General features: G+C 57.4%; 2 protein-coding genes across 4 annotated transcripts in view; one reads left to right on the forward strand and one right to left on the reverse strand.

Annotated features, from left to right (window-relative positions):
* The window catches only part of TECR (trans-2,3-enoyl-CoA reductase), a 37,196-nt gene extending 24,672 nt beyond the window's left edge, over positions 1–12,524 (forward strand). For 2 of the 3 annotated variants that reach the window (XM_054461761.2, XM_054461760.1), the window contains exons 2-13: positions 8,831–8,881; positions 9,507–9,558; positions 9,959–10,003; positions 10,101–10,204; positions 10,283–10,398; positions 10,483–10,588; positions 11,303–11,375; positions 11,467–11,510; positions 11,584–11,641; positions 11,720–11,808; positions 12,162–12,207; positions 12,288–12,524. In XM_054461761.2, coding sequence (XP_054317736.1) covers positions 8,831–8,881; positions 9,507–9,558; positions 9,959–10,003; positions 10,101–10,204; positions 10,283–10,398; positions 10,483–10,588; positions 11,303–11,375; positions 11,467–11,510; positions 11,584–11,641; positions 11,720–11,808; positions 12,162–12,207; positions 12,288–12,415 — 912 coding nt within the window. In that variant the 3' untranslated portion in view covers positions 12,416–12,524. Of the gene's footprint in view, positions 1–7,634; positions 8,428–8,830; positions 8,882–9,506; positions 9,559–9,958; positions 10,004–10,100; positions 10,205–10,282; positions 10,399–10,482; positions 10,589–11,302; positions 11,376–11,466; positions 11,511–11,583; positions 11,642–11,719; positions 11,809–12,161; positions 12,208–12,287 lie in introns of those variants that run through there. The other variant, XM_054461759.1, reaches the window with a different exon arrangement.
* Positions 12,525–12,621: 97 nt separating this feature from the next.
* Positions 12,622–18,702, reverse strand: NDUFB7 (NADH:ubiquinone oxidoreductase subunit B7). The gene is made up of 3 exons (XM_054461763.2): positions 18,417–18,702; positions 13,303–13,471; positions 12,622–12,810 (listed from the first exon to the last, which is right to left on the reverse strand). The coding sequence occupies exons 1-3, from the start codon at positions 18,526–18,528 to the stop codon at positions 12,678–12,680; spliced, it is 414 nt and encodes a 137-aa protein (XP_054317738.2). The 5' UTR covers positions 18,529–18,702; the 3' UTR covers positions 12,622–12,677.
* Positions 18,703–22,125: the final 3,423 nt, after the last annotated feature.

The following is a 22,125-nucleotide window of genomic DNA, read 5'->3' on the forward strand; positions in this document are numbered from 1 at the left end:
CGGTCCAGGGACCTGGGAGTGGGAGGTCAGCGACTCTCAGCCCTTCTTTCCACCCTGGGTGACATTCTGCTTCCACCGTGGTGCCTCGGGGAGGCTGGTGCAGCTGCCTCTGGGTGTCACTGAGAAACGAGGTCAGACGCTCAGGCCACTGGGGAAGGTGGTATTTCTGGCTGAGCAGGTGTGGCCTGTGCAGGGTTCCTGGCAGCTGAGCCCTAGGTCTTCTTAGCCATCCTGGCATTAGCAGGTTGACTTGATATTTCTGGAAGTGGGAAGGAAAGGGAGCCGAGAGGGCTGAGCTGCTGAGCCGGAGTCCAGATGAATGTGCCGGAGTCTCTGCATTTGTGATGGGGGCGAGGTGATGGGGGCAAGGTGGCCGGCGTGGCTCTGGGCATGATCGGGCCAGGCCTCCGACCTCTGTGCTGGGCATTGCCTGGACAGGGAGCTCAGGGATGAGTGCAGCAGCGCTTGTGCCTGGCGCGGGGACGGTGAGTGCCCGGCTGGCCAGCTGCAGGACCTGTCAGTCCCTTTGTGTCTTTACCTGGGGCCCTGGTTGCACTGACAAGGGCTTGCACCCCCAGCCAGGCCTCTTGTGCCCCAGACTTGGGAGAAGATGCTTCCTACCAGGGAGTGCAGTCTCCTGCGGGGTCTGAGAGAGCCTGCCGGAGCTTTGAGCTCAAGAGGTGGGCTGTGCGGCACCACATCAGCTCTGCAAGGGGGCCCTGGAGGCCCATGTGTGGTGGGGTATGGCCTGGCTTTGAACATGCACGCGTGGTCTTCTGGGCTCTGGGATTTACTGCTTAAATCTTGGCCTCTTCATCTGTGAAACGGAGCTAATGGTTCCTGCTCCCTCCGGCTGCTGCAGGAGAGATGTCTGGGAAGCTGTGGCAGTTCCAGCCCCGGGCAGGGAACGTGAAATAACTGTTGGTCGCTGTTCTCACTCATCACCATTAGGCAGGTCACGTCCTAGGACACACAGAAGTTTCAGGTTCATAAGCCATGGGGCATGAGGCCAGCTCAGAATCCAAGCTCTCCCTCTGGCCCGGATCTGCCCCTAGTCTGGGGCTGAGAGGGCGGGCAGGCACCTTGCTGGCTCCTGTGGTGTGGACTCTGCCGCCAGCAAGGCCGTTCAACCTGCTTGTTTACAGCTGGGAGGGGACTGGGAAGCACCAGCCTTGGCTTGTTTGTGAAGCTGGGGAAGCTGAAGCTCCAGAGGCCTTCTGTGCATGGTTGTATGTGCCAGGCCTGCAGGCTGCGCCTCCAGGGGATGAGCAGGAATTGCAGGCTCAGCTCTTCCAGCCTTGGCTCAGGTGGTGCCTGTTCCTCCCTCCTTCCCTGTACCTCTCATCCCCACACCCACTCCACTCTCGGGCCATGTTGCCTTCACCTCCGCAGTCTGTCCAGAATTTCACAGCTTGTCTCTGCCTTGTGTTTTTTTTTTTTTGAGATGGAGTCTCACTTTGTCACCAGGTTGGAGTGCAGTGGCCCGACTTCTGCTCACTGCAACCTCCGCCTCCTGGGTTCAATCGATTATCTTGCCTCAGCCTCCTGAGTAGCTGGGACTACAGGCGCGTGCCACCATGCCCGGCTAATTTTTGTATTTTTAGTAGAGATGAGGTTTCACCATGTTAGCCAGGCTGGTCTTGATCTCTTGACCTTGTGATCCACCCGCCTCCGTCTCCCAAAGTGCTGGGATTACAGGTGTGAGCCACTGCGCCTGGCCTTGTTTTTTTTTTTTTTTTTTTTTTTTTGAGACAGGGTCTTGCTTTGTCACCCAGGCTGGAGTGCTGCAGTGCAATCATGGCTCACTGCAGCCTGGAACTCCTAGGCTTAAGCGATCCTCCTGTCTCAGCCCCTGAGGAGTAGGTGGGACTGTAGGTGCGAGTCACCACACCCGGCTAATTTTTTATTTTTGTTTTTTGAGATGGAGTCTTGCTCTGTGGTTCCAGGCTGGAGTGCAGTGGTGCGATCTCGGCTCACTGCAACCTCTGCCTCCCAGGTTCAAGCGATTCTCCTGCCTCAGTCTCCTGAGTAGCTGGGATTACAGGTGCCCACCGCCATGCCCATCGAATTTTTTTGTATTTTTATGTATTCTTTTTTTTTTTTTTTTTTTTTTTTTAGACAGAGTCTCACTGTGTTGCCCAGGCTGGAGTGCAGTGGCGCAATCTAGGCTCACTACAACCTCCGTCTCCTGGGTTTAAGTGATTCTTGTGCCTCAGCCTCCCAAGTGGCTGGGATTACAGGTGTGTACCACCACACCCGGCTAATTTTTGTGTTTTTACACGGGGTTTTACCATGTTGGCCAGGCTGGTCTTGAACTCCTGACCTCAGGTGACCTGCTCACCTCAGCCTCCCAAAGTGCTGGGATTACAGGTGTGAGTCACCATGCCTGGACCCAGCTAATTTTTATAAATACTTTTTGTAGAGGCAGAGCCTTGCTATTTTGTGTAAGCTGGTCTTGAACTCCTGGGCTTAAGTGATCATCCTGTCTCAGCCTTCCAAAGTGCTGGGATTCCAGGCGTGAGCCACTGCGCCCAGCCCACTTTTCACCTCTCTACAGCTCCCTCTTTGCTCCCAGCTCCTGCCCTCACTCCTCCAGTCTGTTCCACCCAGCAGTGGCAAGCAGGTAAAGCTGGGGGAGCCAAGTCTTGAACCTGAGCCAAGTCTCATCCCTCCTCTGCTCAAGAACCCTCTATGGCTGCCACTTCACTCAGAGTAAAAGCTAATGTCCTGCCCATGGCCCTCAAAGCTGTGGCACAGACCGCCACGTCACCTTTCTGCCCTCATCTCCCACTCTCTCCCTGACTCACTCTGCTCAGGCCACACAGGACTCCTTCCTGCTCAGCCACTCTAGGTGTGGTCCAGCCTCAGGGCCTTGGCACTTACTGTTCCCTCTGCCTGGACTGCACTGGTTCCCCCACTGTCTACTGGCCTTTGTTCACATGCCCCTTTCTCAGGCCTTCCCTGACCACTCTCAAATGGCCATCCTCTTGGAGGTTGCAGTGAGACGAGATAGCGCCACTGCACTCCAGCCTGGGTGACAGCGAGACTGTCTCAACAACAACAACAACAACAACAACAACAACAACAACAACAAAATCTGACCTTCCCCCAGCCTTCTAGTTTTGTTCACAGCTCTTGGTGACAAAACATGCTATGGCTGTCTGCCCCCACCCCCTGCTTCCCCAGCACGCACAGGCTAGAATTTAGGTCCCATGAACCCCAGAGTCTGGCTTGGTTCTTTTCACTGCCATATCCCGGGAGCTGGAACAGTGCCTGGGATGTGGGAGGGAGGGAGGCAGGAATGAATGAATGGATAAATGAATGCAGGCTCCCTGAGCTCTCTTGGCTGGTGGCAGGGCCAGGGTTAAGGTCCCATTCTGTACCAGAGCTGTCTCCCTCCCTGACATCAGCTTTGAGACTGTGCCTGAGCGGGCTGCTGCGGGCGCCCTTCCAGCAGGCGGGAGTGAGGCTGTGCGGCCACAAGGGGGCAGTGGGGAGCGTCGCAGCCTCCGGCGCTTGCAGCCAGTCATCCCGGTGGTGACGGGTCAGCTCGGCCTCTGCAGTGAAAGTATCTCGCTATTAGGGTTTGGGTTCGCTGTGACCCGCTGGGTGAGGCATCACTGCACCAGCTCTCTGGCCCTGGCTTCCTGTGGATGGGCCCCTTCAAGAGCATGGTCAGCGTCCCAGGAGAAGGGGCCTGTGGATCCTGCCAGGGTTTGGCCCCCTTGTGCACCTGGCATGGCTGTTCTGCTAGTGTTGGTCTAATCATATTTATTTATTTATTTTGAGACAGAGTCTTGCTCTGTCGCCCAGGCTGGAGTGCAATGGCATGAACTCAGCTCACTGCAACCTCCACCGTCCCGAGTTCAAGCAATTCTCCTGACTCAACCTCCTGAGTAGCTTGAATTACAGGCACACACCACCATGCCTGGCTAATTTTTGTATTTTTATTAGACACGGGGTTTCACCATGTTGGGCAGGCTGGTCTTGAACTCCTGGCCTCAGGTGATCTGCCTGCCTTGGCCTCCCAAAGTGCTGGGATTACAGGTGTGAGCCACAGTGCCCCGCCTAATCATATTTATTCTTTTTTTAAATTTTGAGACAGAGTCTTGCTCTGTCTCCCAGGCTGGAGTGCAGTGGTGCGATATCAGCTCACTGCAACCTCCTCCTCCTGGGTTCAAGCAATTCTTCTGCCACAGCCTCCTGAGTAGCTGGGATTACAGGCATGCACCACCACGCCTGGCTAATTTTTGTATCTTTAGTAGAGACGGGGTTTCACCGTGTTGTCCAGGCTGGTCTTGAACTCCTGACCTCAGGTAACCTGCCCACCTTGGCGTCCCAAAGTGCTAGGATTACAGGCATGAGCCACTGTGCCTGGTCATCATATTTATTCTTAATAAGATTTATCCTAAACTGGGGATGATTATGGTAACCTGTCAGATGGCAGGTGGGGACAGCCCACTTTGCCATGAGGAATTGGAGGTTCAGAGAAGTTGGGTAACTTGCCCAGGGCCACACAGCCAGGAAATGGGCGGGTTTGCTTCTCTGGGTTCACCCACCAGGCGGGCGCGTTCCCAGGAGCTGTGACAAGTGCTTAGACAACAAGAGCCCCCCTTTTCACTCCTCCTGCCCCCGTTAGTAATATCTTCATGATCACAAAGACGGTGAAGACAGGGGCTCTGTTGCTTGCAGCACTCCCCTCCGGGCTTGGGAGGCACATACCTCGCCCCTGCTCCCTCTTGCAGGGTGGGCTTCGCGCCGCACCCTGTGTCCTGGCTCTTGGCCCTACCCTGACCTCGTGCTGCCACGAGTTGCTGTTGGCTGGGCCCAGGAATCTTGGGCCTCCTGGTGAGAATTCCTCTCGGGCTAGTGGAACTGTCATCACAGAGCCACAGGCCGGCAGAGCCACCAGCCCGTGCCCCAGGCCAGAGCGCCTGCCTGTCTGCCCGTTCCTGCCCTCTCCCTGCCCGTCGTGCCTGAGGCTATGGGGTCACACCCCTTGCCCGTGGCCATTTCTGGGACCTCGCTGACACCAGTAGCCCCCCTTCCACGGGTATCCCTTCATCCGCCCAGAGCATCTCAGCCTCTCCCAGCCCCTCTGAGTGGCTCCGTGGGCTTCCTTAGGAGGTCCTGCCTCTCCTCCCCTCCTGGTGATGGGGCCAGAGCCTGCCGCCTCCCCGTCTGTGCTCAGGACCCCCTGCCTGGGGCTCTGTTCAGCAGCTGCCTGTACCCTCTGCAGCCCTGGGCTGCCCCTGCCCCCTGCTGGCCTCAGGCCTGGGCAGGCTGTGTGTGTGTGTGTGTGTGTGTGTGTGTCTGTGTGTGTGTGTGTGTGTGGCAGGCACAGAGCAGAGATTGGGGTGGCAGTGGGGTGTGGGGCGCGGAGCCCTCCATGAGGTCTCACATTAGGCCCTCCCTCTGGGGGGTGGGGAACCTCTCCTGCTCCTCCCACCCGACTGTTTTTATTTTGATGGGTATTTGGGGCCTGTTTGTTACCCCTCACCCCTTTAAACAATAATTTATTGAGGTGAAATTCATGTAACATGAAACTAATGGTTTAAAAGTGAACAGTGGCATTGAGTGCACGCACATTCTTGTGCAGCCTCCACCTCTGTCTCGTTGCAGAACATTTTCCTCACTCTGAAAGGAGACCAGGTACCCAGCAGCAGCCACTCCCCATTCCCCCCGCCCAGCCCCTGGCCCCTCCAGTTTGCTTTCTGTCTGTCTGCTCTGGGCATTTCGCATAGATATGGAACCCTTTGTGTCTGGCTTGTTTCACCTAACGTAACTTGTTTCTTTTACCCCACCTGGAATGTCTTATTTAACTTTCTTACTTAGAAATAATTACAGGCTGGGCCACGTGGCTCATGCCTATAATCCTAGCACTTTGGGAGGCCGAGGTGGGCGGATTGCCTGAGCTCAGGAGTTCGAGACCAGCCTGGGCAACATGGTGAAACCCCATCTCTCCTAAAATACAAAAAATTAGCTGGATGTGGTGGTGTGTGCCTGTAGTCCCAGCTACTCGGGAGGCTGAGGCAGGAGAATCGTTTGAACCCGGGAGGTGGAGGTTGCAGTGAGTCAAGATCGCACCACTGCACTCCAACGTGGGTGACAGAGTGAGACTCTGTCTCAAAAAAAAAAAAAAAAAAAAAAAATTATAGAGACACTGGGAATTGCAAAAATAGTACGGAGAGGTCTCATGCTCCCCCCAGAGCCTTTCAGTCCTCTCTCTAGGAGGAGATGGCCGATGAGCTGGGGATTTGGGGCAGGAAGTGGGAGACGGGTGGCCGTCCCACTGAGGACTCATCCTGCCCGGTGGCCCTATCCTTGGGCATTCCTGTCCCCATGGGCCCCTAGGCGCCACCTGGCAGCCCGGGCTTACCTCCTTGCAGGTTCGGGCGTCTCCTCTCCTTGGGCCTCAGGCTGGCCTAGGCCCCTCTCTCGGCCACCCCCTCCTGCCGCAGCCCGGCGTCCTCTCCCAGCAGCTAGCCGGGACCCCGATGGCTGTACTCTCCCTCTTGGGCCCTGGTTTGGTGCCCAGGTTGGGGGGAGCAGGGTAGGATTTCACCCCTCCCACTAGCAGCTGGCTGGACAAGGAGAGGGGCTGGTTGTATTTTAAGCTGTTGAGTGGTTCAGCAGGAACTCGGAGGCCTCCTCTCCCTGTGGACACCGGGCTGCCTTCCTGCAGGCCACACGGGCTTGGAAGCATGTGGGCACTGCCTGCCTGGGGCCCAGGAACTATTAATATACCTGCAGCCACAGGGCAGGCCCCGTGCCCGCCCAGGGCCCTGCTGTGCTAACCCTTTCCCGTGCATCCTGCCCCGTGTCCTCTGTCCCTATCCCACAAATCCCCTTGGTGGGGCCTGACGTCCTGCATGGTGTGACCGAGCTCTTTTTTCTGGCCCCTCCATGTGCCAGCTCTTTGGCCTTGTTATCGCTGTGGCTTGGAGGAGTTCAGTAACCTTCCCCTAGAGGCCACATGGCCAGGCAGTGCCTGGAGTTGACAGCAGGGACTCAGGAAGCCCCATGGGCCAGGATTTCCTGGCTGCTGGGCCCGTTCCCACCCTCCTGTCCAGGAAGTGGGGGCGAGTGTGTCATAGCTGGGGAAATAGGCCCCCATGCTGTGGTGACTGCCAGGCCAGCAGGGGAGTGGGGATCTGAACCAAACCCACGGGCAACAATGCCTCGTATCCCATGGGGGGCCTCCCATCTGTCAGGGGTCACCTAGTGTATCCCATGCATTGTCTCGGGACCCTCACAGTCCTGGGAGGTAGTCTGCTTCCTACCTGCCCCCTTCTGAGGCCCAGAGAGAGGTGACATGCCTGGGGTCCCCCAGGGACTACAAGGCAGGGCTGGTTACGGATCCCGAGTGCAGGCCACCAAGCCCCCTGTCGTTGGGAGTGTGCAGGAGGGGTGCCCAGCTTCTCTAGCTTGACCGTGGTGCCCTCGCCTTCAGGGTGGGCCCTAGCTGCTGTGGCCTGGTCTCCTTGGGCTCTGGGTGGGTGGGCCTGCCCTGGGATGGCCCTGGCCCAGAGGTTTGTTTCTGAGCATTGTGTCCTGCTCCTTTTCCTCAGGCAGCCTCTGGGGGCCCCCGCTGGGTTTCTGTGGGTAGGAAGGGTCCCCCAAGAATTGCTGGCTGATGGCTGACTTGGGATCAGGCCTGCCTGCTTGCCACGACCCCTATATAATAGTATTGCACTGACCCCTGCATAGGGTGGGTCAGATCCCCGGGGGCTGCCTCCCTCTAGCCCTGCCCCTCTGCCCCACCATCGTTCATCACTGGCCTGGGGGCTCAGGGAGGGCTGGGCCAGACTCCTCCCTCAGGGGCTGGCACAGGCCTGGCTCTTAGACGCAAGAAGTGCCGGGCTTTAGTGGGGCGCAGGTCCTGGGTGGGGGTGCGGTGTTGGGGCTGACTCAGTGGAAAGCCTGCCCTACAGGTGGCTACAAGGTGAGAAGTGGGTGGGGAGGAAGGTTGGGAAGGCCTCATCAGCCCAGGCTGGAGGTGCTTGCCTAAAACTTCCACGCACCCCGATCCTTTCCACACTTCGAGAGAGGCTCTCTGCACCCATAACTCCAGAATCTGTCACCTCCGTGGTAACACAAATGCACAAGGAAAATAATCCAAAGTGTCTCTTACAGCTCAGAAGGGGAAATGGATGATCTGTCTCGTGGATTCTCAAAATAGCTGGGATTTCTCCAAGCCCAGTGAACTCCCTAGGCCTGAGCTGCGAGCTGGGGCCTGCACGGCCCGCTGGCCTCTCACTCTCCTCCAGCCACTGGCCCTGTGCAGGGCGGGGGCTGGGAGGTGTCGTCATGCCTGCCCCTGGGGCTTTCCCTGTGCTGGTGCCGTTGAGGGGCTGTGACCACTCAAAAGCTGCTTTCAGGGCAGCCTGGCTCCCGGGGGCGACTCCCAAGTCCCCCTCAGAGAAGGTCTGTGGCATGGCTCCTGGGGGGCGCAGTCTGGGGTGGTTTTATATTTAGCTGGGCTGTGGCTGTGGTTGCCACTCGGGTTACATCTGGCACAGAAGCCGGCAGTGCCAGGGCCGGCACGGGCTCCTTTCCAGGACCGCGGCAGAATTTGATCGCGCTTGCCCGGCCCAGGGCTGCTTCGCGTGGGGAGGTCGGTGGTGGGGGCTGACGGCCGGCAGCTGGGGCTGCTGGCCACCGTGGGCAGAGCCGAGTGGCAGGGCTGGTGGCAGGCGGCATGGACATGAACTTGAGCTTGGTGGCCCGGGAGGCCACCCCAGGCCTCCTTCTTGGCCTCAATGGGCTCCCCAGGCCTGCACCCCCAAAGGTGGCCAAGAAACCTAAAAAGGCTGTTCTCTTCTTCGAGGTGGAGATTCTGGATGCAAAGACAAGGGAGAAGCTGTGTTTCTTGGACAAGGTAGGACTGGGGCATGGGCTGCACTGGGCCAAGGGCACTGGGCCCGGGACCCCAATCCTTATAGCCCAGGAGCTGTCCAGTGGGGCCCTTTGTGCCCCACCCCCTGCCCTATGGAGGGGTATGCCCTCACTTGGGGTAGGGTGGATAGCCACGTCCCCTGGTTGTGGCGGGGAAATGGAGGCACAGGAGTCTCAGTGGACCCTGCAGGGATTTTGGTCCTGGGAGGGCGGTGGAGGAGTGAGCCTTGCCCCTGCTGAGGCTGGGCCTGGGGGAAGGGGCTTGGGCTGTCCCTGGGGAGGACAGAGGGCCTTTGCTCCCAGGGGAGTCATGGGTGAGGAGGGGAGGGGCAGAGAAGCAGGCTCGCCTTCCCATGCTTAGTCCGCCACTAGCCTGGCTGGGGGCCTGCTGGCTGAGGGTAAAAGTGGAGCCCCAGACCCCTGCTGTCACTGCACTGGCAGGGCCCTTGCTGGTCCTTCCCTGACTGCAGGCAGAGGCCTGGACCCCAGCCCTTCCCCCTTCCCATAGCTGCAGCCCAACCCCCAGCCTGCCATCCCCTTCAGTACCTCCCCATCCTGAGTCTGGGCTCCTCGCAGAGCTGACGTCCCTGCGCCTGTGCTTCCCCCAGGTGGAGCCCCACGCCACCATTGCGGAGATCAAGAACCTCTTCACCAAGACCCGTGAGTCCTAGGCCCGGCCACATTGCCCCTGCAACCCCTTTGACCAGGGACCTTAGGGTGGGAGGGATCCCATCCTGCACCCCTCTCCCAGGGGCCTGCAGAGATGCCCCAGTGTGGCCCAGGCTTCTGGGGCGTGACTGGGGCAGGCGCCCCCACGTGGCACTCCGCAGGAACGCCCTTGCTAGGCTCTGGGAAGGACAAGATCCTGCTTCTGCCCGCGCTCTTCTGGCCTGTGTCCTGAAACTGCACAAGCCTGAGGCTTTGCCCCTGGGTGGGAGGAGCTGTGGAGTCCTGGGGTCCTTGCACCCTGGGAGCCCTGAGAAGCTGGCACAGCGGCTGGCCAGCAGACTGGCTGAGCCCTGCCAGGCTGTGGGCTGTGACTGCCCCGTTCTCCCCGCAGATCCACAGTGGTACCCCGCCCGCCAGTCCCTCCGCCTGGACCCCAGTGAGTACAGCTGTCCACTCGGCCCACCCTATGGGCTCCTGGGTGGCAGTGGGAGAAGGCCCGGGCAGCCCCTGAGCCCTGGCCCGCCTCTCTGCAGAGGGCAAGTCCCTGAAGGATGAGGATGTTCTGCAGAAGCTGCCCGTGGGCACCACGGCCACACTCTACTTCCGGGACCTGGGGGCCCAGATCAGCTGGGTGACGGTGAGTCCTGACCCTACCCACGGCCTCTTTTCCCGTCAGCCACATTGGGTGACTTATCTTGCCCCGCTCTACCCTCAGGTCTTCCTAACAGAGTACGCAGGGCCCCTTTTCATCTACCTGCTCTTCTACTTCCGAGTGCCCTTCATCTATGGCCATAAATATGACTTCACGTCCAGTCGGCACACAGTGGTGCAGTAAGTGGGGCAGGCGGGAGGAGGGTAGGGGAAGGCAGAAGACCTGCCGGACCAGCCCCAGCTGAGCCCGCTCCCCCCGACCAGCCTCGCCTGCATCTGCCACTCATTCCACTACGTCAAGCGCCTGCTGGAGACGCTCTTCGTGCACCGCTTCTCCCATGGCACCATGCCTTTGCGCAACATCTTCAAGGTGAGAGCCCGTCCCCGCCTTACCCCTAAGCCCCGCCTTTCCGCCCCACCCCGCCCCCACCGAGCCCCACCCCAAGGCCCTTCCTGTCTTCCACTACTCCCCAGCAGAGCCCTACCCCTAGGCCCCGCCTAACCTCCCCAGCCCCGCCCCCGCAGAGCCTCTAGGCCCCGCCCGTCCTCCCCAGCCCCGTCCCCGCCGGGCCTCTAGGCGTGCCTATCCACCCCAGTCTCACCCCTAGGCCCCGCCTATCCCCCCAGCCCCGCCCCTGCAGAGCCCCGCCCCAGTTTCACCCCAGGCCCCTCCTGTCCACCACGCCTTCACAGAGCCCTGCCCTAGTCTCACCCCTTGGCCCAGCCTATCCTCCCCAGCCCCGCCCCTGCAGAGCCCCGCCCCAGTTTCACCCCAGGCCCCTCCTGTCCACCACGCCTTCACAGAGCCCTGCCCTAGTCTCACCCCTTGGCCCAGCCTATCCTCCCCAGCCCCGCCCCTGCAGAGCCCCGCCCCAGTTTCACCCCAGGCCCCTCCTGTCCACCACGCCTTCACAGAGCCCTGCCCTAGTCTCACCCCTTGGCCCAGCCTATCCTCCCCAGCCCCGCCCCAAGGCCCCTCATGTCCTTTCCCACCATGCTCCCAGGCCCCTCGGGATGAGACATGGGCAGAATCTGCCCTGTCCGGCGCTGGCCCAAGTCCCATCCCTGCCCCGCTCCCTTTCAGAACTGCACCTACTACTGGGGCTTCGCCGCGTGGATGGCCTATTACATCAATCACCCTCTCTACACGCCCCCTAGTAAGTGGCCTCAGACCGTCCTTCCTTCCCCCACGGTCCCCACCCAGCGGGTACTCCCCTCATGGGCCTCCCCTCCCTGCTTCCTCTTCAGCCTACGGAGCTCAGCAGGTGAAAGTGGCGCTCGCCATCTTTGTGGTAAGGAGGCTGGGTGTGGGGACGGGGTCGGGGGAGTCTGGGCGGCCCTAGGCTGATCCTGCTTCTCTGACAGATCTGCCAGCTCGGCAACTTCTCCATCCACATGGCCCTGCGGGACCTGCGGCCCGCTGGTGAGTGCCTGCTGGGGGCAGGGGGACAGCTGGGCTGGGTGAGGGGGTCTGACTTTCTCCTTCTGTCCTGCCTGCCAGGGTCCAAGACCCGGAAGATCCCATACCCCACCAAGAACCCCTTCACGTGGCTCTTCCTGCTGGTGTCCTGCCCCAACTATACCTACGAGGTGAGGGGCTGCCTTACCCCTCTGCCCTGGGACTTGGGGTCCCATGTGGAGGGACCAGCCCCTAGGAGGGGGCGCCTGGCTGGGCAGCTGCTTTTGCCACCTGCACCGGGAGCATTGGGAGGTGGAGACCGCGGCCTGTCTGCTGTGGGGGCCGGGAGGCGTGTGCCGCTGGGCTTCCGCCGTATACAGCCCCGCCTCCGCTGGAATTGGGTTCCCATCCCTGACTCAGAAAGCAGGGGCGGCGGGAGATGACTGGCTGAGTCCAGGACAGCCACATACACGGGGTGCGAGGCTGGCGGAACAGCAGGCCTTGCCCAGCCCTGGCCACCCTCACTCTCCGCCCCTGCCCACAGGTGGGGTCCTGGATCGGTTTCGCCATCATGACGCAGTGTCTCCCAGGTGAGCCTGCCGCCCTCCCTTGGCAGGGCCCTGCCCCTCCGGGCCGGCAGCCCCTCCCTGACGCCCGTTCTTTCCTGCAGTGGCCCTGTTCTCCCTGGTGGGCTTCACCCAGATGACCATCTGGGCCAAGGGCAAGCACCGCAGCTACCTGAAGGAGTTCCGGGACTACCCGCCCCTGCGCATGCCCATCATCCCCTTCCTGCTCTGAGCGCTCACCCCTGCTGGGGCTCAGCCCCTCACCCCGGTGGTATTCTGGGGGAGGAGTGGGGCCCACAGCTCTCCAGCACCCGGAATAAAGCCCGCCTGCCCCAGTCGGACTCTGGCTCTGTCTGTTCACTTCCGGGGTTGGGGACCACCACACTGCCCTTCCCTCTCTCCCCACCCTCGCGTCGGAGCAGTAAGAGGGGACTCTGGTTGAGGGGCCTGAAGGCTTTTATTTGACTGGTCCATAGGGTGGGGGGGTGCACCCCCTACAGGGCCACCTTGGGGTCCACTTCCCCGGGTCCCTGGCCTTTGGCCAACTCTGCCGCTTTTTTTTCCCGCCGCTTCTTCCGCTGGAGCAGCCTCCGCTCCCGCTCAAACTCCTTCATGCGCATCACATAGCTGGGGAAAAGCACGAGGCAGGCTGTCAGGGTTCCTGGCCAGGACACGCCCCCAAGCCCTGGGAAGCAGAGGGGCTGTCCCAGAGCACTGTAGGGGAGGCCTCTGAAGAAGACATGTCCGAGTGCCTGTGGCTTGGGTCTGGGGTCTGCCCACGCAGGTGGCAGGGCTTCCCACTGGAACCTGGGCTTGGCCACTCCCCTAGGTGGCTTCAAACACCTGCCCTGTCCCCATCCAACAGGCCCCTAGAGAGCCCTCTCTGGGACTAAGGTGGGGCCCGGCTAGAAACTTCAGTGGCAGTTCAGGGCCCTGGCCTCTGGAGCCACATCCTGCCAGGGGCCAGGGCCTGGGTGGGGTGCAGGCTGTGGGTGTTGGTGAGGGGGGCTCGGGCGGGCTGGGCATGCGGGGGGCTTGGGTGGGCCAGTGGTATGGAAGGCTGGGGGTATGAGGTGTTGCGGGCTGGGGGTGTCGGTGGGCCGGTGTGGGGGTGCTCACTCGCGGTGCTCGCAGTATTCCCAGTCGTGCCGCTGCTGCTTGCAGGCCAGCATGTTGGGGAAGCTGTCACGCTTGCACTTGAGCAGCCGGATGAGGTAGTGGGCACAGTAGTCCCGCAGCTGGAGCCTCAGCTGCGCGTCCATCATCTCCTGCTGCGTGGCCACCATCTCTGCAGGGAGTGGGCAGGACTCAACCAGGCTGGAGGCCCCCCACCCCAATTCCGGGGATCCCCAGGGGACTGAGGCACACGGCATCAGGAAGGCACGGCTTGGGGTGTCCCCCATTCACATCCAGGTGGCAGATGGCAGTGCATGGCAGATGCCTTTGACGGATGCACTGTCCTGAAGGGGCCTCCTTTTCTAATTTGCACAAAGGTAACTCCAGACACCAAGGCCCAGACAGGAGAAGGTGGCTCTCCATCACCCTGAGGCACCTCAACATCCCGTGCGGGATCCTTGCCTCCCCTCCCACAGGGATGCCCGTCCCCAGCTCTCTACAGCCCCGCTCTCCAGAGTCCGAGCTCAGAATCCACCTTCTCCCAGAGTACCCCTCAGCCCCTCCACCTGCACCTGGAGCTCCAGGCAGCACTCTCAGCCTTTCTTGCCTGCAACCCGCCCAAGTCCCAGCTCTGCACTGGCCGGTGGCGTGGCCTCTCTCTCAGCCTCAGAACTGACCATCCGGTCATGGAAGTTACCCGAGCATCCACTGAGCTAACAGTTCCTGTAAGGTACTTAGGCGTGGGCTCAGAAGACAGCTGGACTAGTATCTGGGTCCCAGTGCCCCACTCACCTAGCAAACCCGACTCCGGACAAATCAACCTTCAGGAGGAGGCCGACGGGAGCGTGAGGAATCTTGGACACTCACCCCGGAGCCTGTGCCTGGCGATCCTGCACTCGTTCCCTGCCGCCTCCCTCAGACCCAGCCTCCCTAGCCTTCCTGACGTCCACATCTTTCTCGGTCCCAGCTCCTTCCCATCTGCGCAAGTGAGACGAGACATTCACATCTCAATGGCAGTCGTCCCCGGCTGGCTTCTCTCCCCTCTGCTTCCCAGCTGCGATTCTCTCATCCCACTGAAGCCCAGGTCCTCCTCTCCTGCCCCTTGTCCCATTCCCTGGCTTCTGCCCCACCCCCTCACTGCCCAGACACGGGCTCTCACAGGGCCACCCAACAGCCCAGGACCCCAGCCTCCCGCTTCCTTCTTTCCTGTGGCCCCTCCCACATCCCGCCTCCCCAGGTCGCCCATCTCTGTGGCTGCCGTACCTTACGCTTTGTTCTGAGAGCCTTTTTCTTTTCTTTTGAGATGGAGTCTCACTCTGTCACCCAGGCTGGAGGGCAGTGGCAAGATCTCAGCTCACTGCAACCTCTGTCTCCCAGGTTCAAGCGATTCTCCTGCCTCAGCTTCCTGAGTAGCTGGAACCACAGCCACCTGCCGCCATGCCCAGCTAACTTTTGGATTTTTAGTAGAGATGGGGTTTCGCCATGTTAGTCAGGCTGGTCTCGAACTCCTGACCTCAGGTGATCCACCCACCTTGGCCTCCCAAAGTGCTGGGATTACAGGTGTGAGCCACTGCGCCCGGCATGAGAGCCTTTTTCTCTGCTGCTGCCCCTTATGTAGATGAGCCCGATATCCCTCCACCCCACACCTCGCTTGAGCCCCAGGCCTGGGTATCACCTGCAGCCCCCGGCCATTCCCTATCTGCACTTGGAGCTCCAGGTGGCAATCCTAGACTCCTCCCTCTTTTGTCTCGAACTTATAATCAGCTGGCAGCAAGGACTTTAGACTGCCTACTGTGTGCTTAGTGGTGGGGATACAGCAGGGAACACAACACACAAGTGTCCCTGCCCTCGGAGGGAGACACAGAACAGACAGAAGACAGAGCACCACAGCGTGTCTGGCAGTGCTTAAGTATTAGGGAGACCAGCCTGGGGAACACAGAAAGATCCCATGTCTAGAAAAAATAATAAAATTATCTTTGCACGGTAGTGCACACCGAGTAGCCAGAGCTACTCGGAAGGATCGCTTGAACCCAGGAGTTTGAGGCTGCAGTGGGTGATAACCACCCCACTGCACTCCAGCCTAAGCAACAGAGCGAGAGCCCATCTCTATAAACGAATAAATAAATATGGGCCGGGCGCGGTGGCTCATGCCTGTAATCCCAGCACTTTGGGAGGCCGAGGCGGGTGGATCACTTGAGGTCAGGAGTTCGGGATCAGCCTGGCCAACACGGTAAAACCCTGTCTCTACTAAAAATACAAAAATGAGCCGGGTGTGGTGGCACGCACCTGTAATCCCAGCTACTTGGGAGGCTGAGGTGGGAGAATCGCTTGAACCGGGAAGGCAGATGTTACAGTGAGCAAAGTGACTGGCTGAAAGGGGGTGGAAAGGAGGAAAGAGAGGGCAGGGGACAGTGATCTAGGAGGGAGGGAGAGAGTGAAGGATCAGGAGGTAAGAGAAAGGCCAGGCAGCATAAAGAATCCACTGGAGTACCAATCGGGAGACCAGTCAGCGGGACTGCAGGAATGTGCCACTGCACCCAGCTAACTAAAAAATAAAAATAAAAAATTGTAGAGACAGGGCCTTGCTATGTTGCCCAGGCTGTTCTTGAACTTCTGGCCTCGAGCAATCCTCCTGCCTTGGCCTCCCAAACCGTTGGCATTACAGGCATGAGCCATTTTGCCTGGCTTAGAGCTGTTTGTTTCTTATCTTCCCCCACTCCATCATGTTCAGTTGCACGGGGATAGACACTAAGGAAGGGAAAGAGGTGAGTTTATCCAGAGTAAGCAAGAGAGAAGGGCAGCAGGTTACTAGTGTTTGCAAAGCTGATCTTGGGCAAAGCAAGATATGTGAGGCAGTGGGAGGGAGGTGGACGGACCAATGAACTGCAGGTTCAGCTGGGACGGAAGGACTACCTGGAGTGAGGACACTGGAGTGATTATACCATCTCCCAACTTTCTCTCAAATCCAGGCTGCTTAGAGGTCTCTGTCTCAAGCTTGTCGCCCACTCAGCAGACAGTGGGACCTTTTGACCAACCAAACCTGATTGTGTCCCTCCTCTGCTTAGAAGCTTTGGCTCTGCCACCTCTCTTTGGTCAACCCCTACTCATGCCCCTTCACATCTTTGTTTTTTTTTTTTCTTCCAGACAGTCTCGCTCTGTCACCCAGGCTGGAGTGTGGTGGTCTGACCTTGGCTCACTGCAACCTCTGCCTCCCGGGTTCCAGCCTATTCTCCTGCCTCAGCCTCCCAGACAGCTGGGATTACAGGCACGCGCCACCACACCTGGCTAATTTTTGTATTTTTAGTAGAGTAGAGACGGGGTTTCACCATGTTGGCCAGGCTGGTCTCGAACTCCTGACCTCAGGTGATCCACCAGCCTTGGCCTCCCAAAGTGCTGGGATTACAGGCATAAGCCACCATGCCCGGCCTAATTTTTGTATTTTGTTTTTGAGATGGAGTCTTGCTCTGTCGCCCAGGCTGGCGTGCAGTGGTGTGATCTCAGCTCGCTATAACCTCCGCCTCCTGGGTTCAAGCGATTCTCCTGCCTCAGCCTCCTGAGTAGCTGGGACTACAGGTGCGCACCACCACGCCTCTGGCTAATTTTTGTATTTTTAGTAGAGACAGGGTTTCACCATATTGGCCAGGATGGTCTCAATCCCCTGACCTCGTGATCTGCCCGCCTCAGCCTCCCAAAGTGCTGGGATTATAGGCATGAGACACGTGCCCGGCCTTAATTTTTGTATTTTTAGTAAAGATGGTGTTTCACCATGTTGGCCAGGCTGGTCTCAAACTCCTGACGTCAGGTGATCTGCCCGCCTCAGCCTCCCAAAGTGCTGGGATTACAGGCATGAGCCACCGCGCCCGGCCACCCTTCACGTCTTTATTTCCAGCCACTGCCTCCTGGAAGCCTGCCTTGACATCCCCCAGCTCTGCCTGATTCCACAATTTTTCCCACTGCGCTGTGAGTTCTCTGGAGACAGTGTCTGCATCCCTCCAGTTCCCTGCTGTATCTGCAGTGCCTAACGTGGGACGTGGCCCAGAGCTGGTGCTCGGTATGCCCGTGATATTACTACATTAAAAGCAAAAACAAACACACGAACCAAAAAACCGTCCTAGGCGTAGTGGCTCACATCTGCAATCCCAGCACTTTGGGAGGCTGGGCAGAAGGATCATTTGAGCCTAGGAGTTTGAGACCAGCCTGGGCAATATAGCAACACCTCCATCTCTACAAAAAATAAACAATCAGCCTGACATCCTGGGGCGCTCCTGTAGTCCCAGCTACTCGGGAGGCTGAGGCAGGAGGATCGTTTGAGCCCAGGAGGTCGAGGATGCAGTGAGCTGTGATCGCGCCACTGCACTCAGCCTGGGCAACAGAGCAAGATCCCGTCTCAAAGCAAAACAAAGCACTCTGCAGGACAGTATTTGCGTTGCGAATCCTCCTTATTTCCTTTTGCATACCCCACAATTGCAGCGACATCAGAAAGGGGGTACAATGAACGTGTCCCTGCCCTCCCATGACTCCCCACGTCCCCCAAGACTTGGCCCGAGGCTGGGCGTGGTGGCTCACGTCTGCGATCCCAGCACTTTGGGAGGCCGAGGCGGGCGGATCACTTGAGGTCAGGAGTTCAAGAGCAGCCTGGCCAACAAGGCGAAACCCCGTCTCTACTAACAATACAAAAAATTAGCCGGGCATGGTGGTACACATCTGTAATCACAGCTACTCGCGAGGCTGAGGCAGGAGAATCGCTTGAACCCGGGAGGTGGAGGCTGCCAGTGAGTCAAGACCAAGCCACTGCACTCCAGCCTGAAAGAAAAAGCGAGACTCCGTCTCAAAAGAAAAAAAATAAAAAGACTCGACCCAGCTCTGCGCGTCGCATTCCTGCCCGAATCCCCACTTGTCGCCTCACTTTTGCTCCCTGGCTTTTGCTCAAGCCGTGCCCTTGGGCTGGAACGCCTCCACACTCAGGTGGGGTCACGCACGTCCTGTGGACTCCTAGTCTAGACCCAAACCCAAATACAACACCTGAGGTTAGAGCCCAGCCCTGGGGTGCCAAGGGTTCGGGGGTTCAGGCACCCGCGCCCCACGCCCTCTGGCTGCGCCTGCGCACTGGGCCTCACCGCGCTCCTTGCGTTCGGGGAAGCCGTAGTCGGGCGGGAAGGTTGGCATCTGCAGGGGGTCGGGCTCCACCGAGGTATCGCCCAGGTAGCGCCGGACCAGGTGCGCCCCCATGGCTGCAGTCGCTGCAGACCCCTGCAGCAGCCGTGGGTCACCTAGCTCCTACCCGGAACCACTGACCCCTCAGTCAGACACGGCTTCCGGGTCGCTTAGGCCGCTGCGGAGATCATAGAGATGAAGGACTCCAGAGGATCGCTCCGGTCCGCCTGGCGTCACCTCGCGGACAGGCGGAGGCGGGACAGGTGCTGCGTCCCTTCGCAGGATACAGTTGGACCCGAGAGGGGACTTCCCTGAGCCTGGAAATCCATCTGGGCGGGGCAGAAGGGGACGGTGTGGGACTGAGGCCTCCCTCGACCCTATCTGGGGCTCTTCTGGTAGCCCGAGGCTAAAGCATATATTAAAATTATTTTTCATATCATTTTCCAAAAAGTTTTTTCTTTGAAAACATTCAAATTTCTTTTAAAAAAGGCACGATATCTATTATATCGTTAATGTATGTAATTTTGAATAAAGTCACTTTAAGAATTTTTTTTTTTGGAGACACAGTACCTGTCGCCCAGACTGGAGTATATTGGTGCGATCTCGGCTCATTGCAACCTCCACCTCCTGGGCTCAAATGATTCTCCTGCCTCAGCCTCCTGAGTAGCTGGGATTACAGGCGCCCACCACCACGCCCAGCTAATTTTTGTATTTTTAGTAGAGACGGGGTTTCGCCATGTTGGCCAGGCTGGTCTCGAACTCCTGACCTCAAGTGATTCCCCCGCCTCAGCCTCCCAAAATGCTGGGATTACGGGCATGAGCCACAGTTCCTGTCCAAGAAAAATTTTGGTAAATTTAATTTAAATAAAAGTTATTCATAAATACAGTTACTATTATTTTATTATTTTTTGAGATAGGGTCTCATTCTGTCGCCGAGGCTGGAGCACAGTGGCACAATCATAGCTCACTGCAACCTTGAACTCTTGGGCTCCAGGGATCCTCCTGCCTCAGCCTCTCAAAGTGTTGGGATTATGGGCGTAAGCCACTGTGCCTGGCCAAAAACAATTATTTAAAGCTGAAATTTCAAATAAATTATATGTATATATATATGCAATCTTTAAACAATTTTTAAATATATATTATATATAATATTAATATCTAATATATATTTTCCCCCAGTCTGACAAAACATGTATTAGGCATCTACTGTATGGTATGCTGGGTCCACTGGTCAGAAAGGCAGACGTGGTTCCTGTCTTTCAAGCTTACAGTCTAATGGAACAGAAAAACAGTCTAATGGAAAAAAAAAAATGGGCCAGGGCAGTGGCTCACACCTGTAATCTCAGAGCTTTGGGAAGCTGAGATGGGAGGATCTCCTGAACTCAGGAGTTTGAGACCAGCCTGGGCAATATAGGGAGACTATCTCTCCAAAAAAAAAAAAAAAAAAAAAAAAAAAGGCGAGTGTGGTGGTGGTGGTGCACGCTTATAGTCCTAACTACTCGGGAAGCTGAGGCAGAAGGATAACTTGAGCCCAGGAGTTCCAGGCTGCAGTGAGCGGTGATCCCATCACTGCACTCCAGCCTAGGCAACAGAGTGAGACCCTGTCTATAAAAATTCCCAGGTGATGTGATGTTGCTGGTCTAGTAACCAGCTTTGGGAGAATTACTCAACTAGATCTTTATGTGTTGACATGGGGAAGTGGCTGCTGATATATTAAGTGAAAAAAGCAAGCTATTGAGAATAGACAACTGGCAATAGAGACTTTTCTTTTTCTTTCTTTCTTTTTTTTTTTTTTTTTTTGAGACAGAGTTTCACTCTTGTTGCCCAGGCTGGTGTGCAGTGGTGCGATCTCGGCTCACTGCAACCTCTGCCTCCCAGTTTCAAGCAATTCTCCTGCCTTAGCCTCCTAAGTAGCTGGGATTACAGGTGGGTGCCATCATGGCCAGCTAACTTTTTGTATTTTTATTTATTTTTATTTTTTGAGACGGAGTCTCGCTCTGTCGCCCAGGGTGGAGTGCAGTGGTGCAATCTCAGCTCACTGCAAGCTCTGCCTCCTGGGTTCACGCCATTCTCCTGCCTCAGCCAGCCGAGTAGCTGGGACTACAGGCACCCGCCACCATGCCCAGCTAATTTTTTTGTATTTTTAGTAGAGATGGGGTTTCACCATGTTAGCCAGGATGGTCTTGATCTCCTGACCCTGTGATCCGCCCGCCTCGGCCTCCCAAATAATTTTTTGTATTTTTAGTAGAGACGGAGTTTCATGATGTTGGCTAGGCTGGTCTTGAACTCCTGACCTCAGGTGATCCACCCGCTTCGGCCTCCCAAAGTGCAGGGATTACAGGCGTGAACCACTGCATCCAGATGAGACCTTCTTTCCAGGGCTACCTGTGTGACCTGTCCCTATCTCCAGGCCACCACATTAATCTGTGATTCTTGTGCCCTTCTAGACTCAAGGGGGCAGCATTCACATTGTGATCTCTGTGAATGGTGCTTCTGGAGTTGTGCAGTGCACAGCCTGCACAGCTGCACCTGGTAACCCTGACCTGTTCTGGGCGTGTCTCCTTAATCTTCCTTTCTCTGTGCTTCAGGTGCTCACCCAGAGGTCAGAGCTCAAAGGGAATCCAGAGAGGCAAATTACAGTACTAGCTCACTTTCCCTGTGTGACCTCCAGAAGTGACTTCATTTCTCGGAGACTGAGTTTACTCATCTGTAAGATGAGGTTTGTGATACCTATCTCATAATGTTCCCAGCCAGCGAGGGCTCCCCTCCTGATGGATTCCACCCCTTTCCTGGCTTTATTTTTTTATTTTTTCAAAACAGGGTCTTGCTCTATTACCCAGGCTGGAGTGCAGTGTCATGATCTCGGCTCACTGCAGCCTCTGCCTCCTGGGCTCAAGCGACCCTCCTGCCTCAGCCTCCCGAGTAGCTGGGATTCCAGGTGCGTGCCACTACGCCCAGCTAATATTTGTGTTTTTGTAGAGATGGGGTTTTGCCATGTTGCCCAGGCTGATCTCAACCTCCTGGGCTCAAGCAAACCACCCGCCTTGGGCTCTCAAAGTGCTGGGATTATAGACATGAGCCATCATGCTGGCCCTTTATTTTCCTCCTTTGCACTTAGCACCATTTAAACTGTGATCAATTTGCCTTATTTATTTGCTTATTATTGGTCTCTCCTCTCAGCTCAGCTCTGTGAAGCAGGGAATTTTGTCTGTCTTGTTCACTGCCATATTACTACACCTAGAACAGAACTGGCGTGCGGTAGATGCTTAGAAAATATTTGTTGAATAGACTGGGTGCGGTGGCTCACGACTGTAATTACACGGCTTTGGGAGGTGGAGGCGGAAGGATCACTTGAGAACAGGACTTTGAGACCAGCCTGGGCAATATAGGGAGACCCCTGTCTCTACAAAAAAATAAAAAAATTAGCGAGGCTGGTGGCATGCACCTGTAGTCCCAGCTACTTGGGAGGCTGAAGTGGGAGGATCGCCTGAGCCTGGGAGGTTGAGGCTGCAGTGAGCAGCCTGGGCATGCCACTGCACTCCAGCCTGGGCAACAGAGCAAGACCCTGTCTCTGAAAATAAATACAAAACAATACAATAAAATAAATAATTTGTTGAATAAACACAGGAATAAATAGAGAAGGTGGAAGAATCAGATGGTTGCATCAAAAGC

The sequence above is a fragment of the Pongo pygmaeus genome, chromosome 20 (assembly GCF_028885625.2).
Source record: "Pongo pygmaeus isolate AG05252 chromosome 20, NHGRI_mPonPyg2-v2.0_pri, whole genome shotgun sequence".
Taxonomy (NCBI): Eukaryota; Metazoa; Chordata; class Mammalia; order Primates; family Hominidae; genus Pongo; species Pongo pygmaeus.

Coding starts and splice junctions, on each gene's coding strand:
- NDUFB7 (XM_054461763.2), bottom strand. CDS start 18,528: ATGGGGGCGCACCTGGTCCGGCGCTACCTGGGCGATACCTCGGTGGAG. Junction 13,472..18,416: donor CCCCGAACGCAAGGAGCGCG/GTGAGGCCCAGT, acceptor CACTCCCTGCAG/AGATGGTGGCCACGCAGCAG. Junction 12,811..13,302: donor GAATACTGCGAGCACCGCGA/GTGAGCACCCCC, acceptor GCTTTTCCCCAG/CTATGTGATGCGCATGAAGG.